Genomic DNA, 1,152 nt, shown 5'->3' with positions numbered 1-1,152 from the left:
AATCTCTGAAAATTCATAAAAAAAATCCTTAGAATACTTAAATGCTGAAATGTTACCAAACTCAAAAATGCAGGAACAATCAGGGGGGTTGTTTGTTTGCTAGAATAGAGGAATCTTTGCAAGTGTTGTCAGTGCATCCGCATACTGCTTTCTTTCCTGGCGGAATATCGCTTCACTGCAGTGCAGGCCTCAGGAGTTTTGGCCTCACCACACTCATGTATTGCTCCCCCTGCTTGGTTTTCTGCGCCTGCATTTGTCTGCTTTTTAACTTTGTTTTCATCTACTTTGCATGTTCCTATTTTCTCGTCGCCATCTCATTCGCATTTATCTATACTTTCGCATGAGGTTTTATTCTTGTTGTGATTTTCACACGCTTTTGTCTGAGTTGGGTCGACTTTTTGCGGTTTCGGTATCGGGTCCTTGGTGTCTGCTTGAGGTCTCCCATGAGCAGCTTCTTCGTACAAACCTTCAGCGACGGTTACGAGGTTGATCATGGCGGATTGCTGGTGCTGTTTTCGCTTTATCTGTTGTTCTCGTGTTGCTAACTTGCCTTTTACGGTCAGCAGCTTGTCGACCCATTTGATCGCTGTGAGGGCATCCTTGCCTCCTTGCTGCTTGCCTAGCACCGCTGCATAGCTAATGCAGACGTCCGCCGTACCGTGATCGCCGCTGCATGAGCCGCTGGCTGCTTTGCCTTTGCCGAATCTGTAGGTGTGGTCGCTGTTTGCTGCTCCTTCATATCTCCCTATGTTTGTCCTGAATGCATGTAGCAGGTTGTTTATGTTCGCTGTGGTCAGCTCAGGTGTGGAATATTTCTTTGAGCACAATGTCATTATGTGTCCAAAAGCTGTGAGTGCACCTCCTTGACTTGCGTAGTCCAGTTGCCCTGTGTTAAATGCCATGTCTGTGCTGTCGCATATTTTTGAGTTTTTGGCGGCGTCTTGACTGGCGGCAGCGCTTGCGCACAAGCACACCATGTCCGACGCCAGTGTGGTACCTGCGGGGGTTGCGTCTTTCTTGCACGCTGTGTTGTGCGCAGCCTGGAAACTGTAGGAGCCGGGTTCGTCGGTTGCATCGCCTTTGATTGCGGCGTTTTCTCCGTATAGGGCTTCGTGAGCGGCTTTCACTATGGGTTGGACTCCTTGGCTTATC

At 48.8% G+C, this 1,152-nt stretch overlaps 1 protein-coding gene across 1 annotated transcript; it reads right to left on the bottom strand.

Annotated features, from left to right (window-relative positions):
- Positions 1-314: 314 nt before the first annotated feature.
- TEOVI_000748500 (Trypanosomal VSG domain containing protein, putative) lies at positions 315-977 on the bottom strand (the record flags this gene model as incomplete). The annotated part of the gene is made up of 1 exon (XM_067223209.1): positions 315-977. The coding sequence occupies one exon, from the start codon at positions 975-977 to the stop codon at positions 315-317; it is 663 nt and encodes a 220-aa protein (XP_067079310.1).
- Positions 978-1,152: the final 175 nt, after the last annotated feature.

Source organism: Trypanosoma equiperdum (genome assembly GCF_001457755.1).
Source record: "Trypanosoma equiperdum strain OVI genome assembly, contig: ctg_1790, whole genome shotgun sequence".
In the NCBI taxonomy this organism is placed as follows: Eukaryota; Euglenozoa; class Kinetoplastea; order Trypanosomatida; family Trypanosomatidae; genus Trypanosoma; species Trypanosoma equiperdum.
This window is presented reverse-complemented; position numbering and strand designations above follow the sequence as displayed.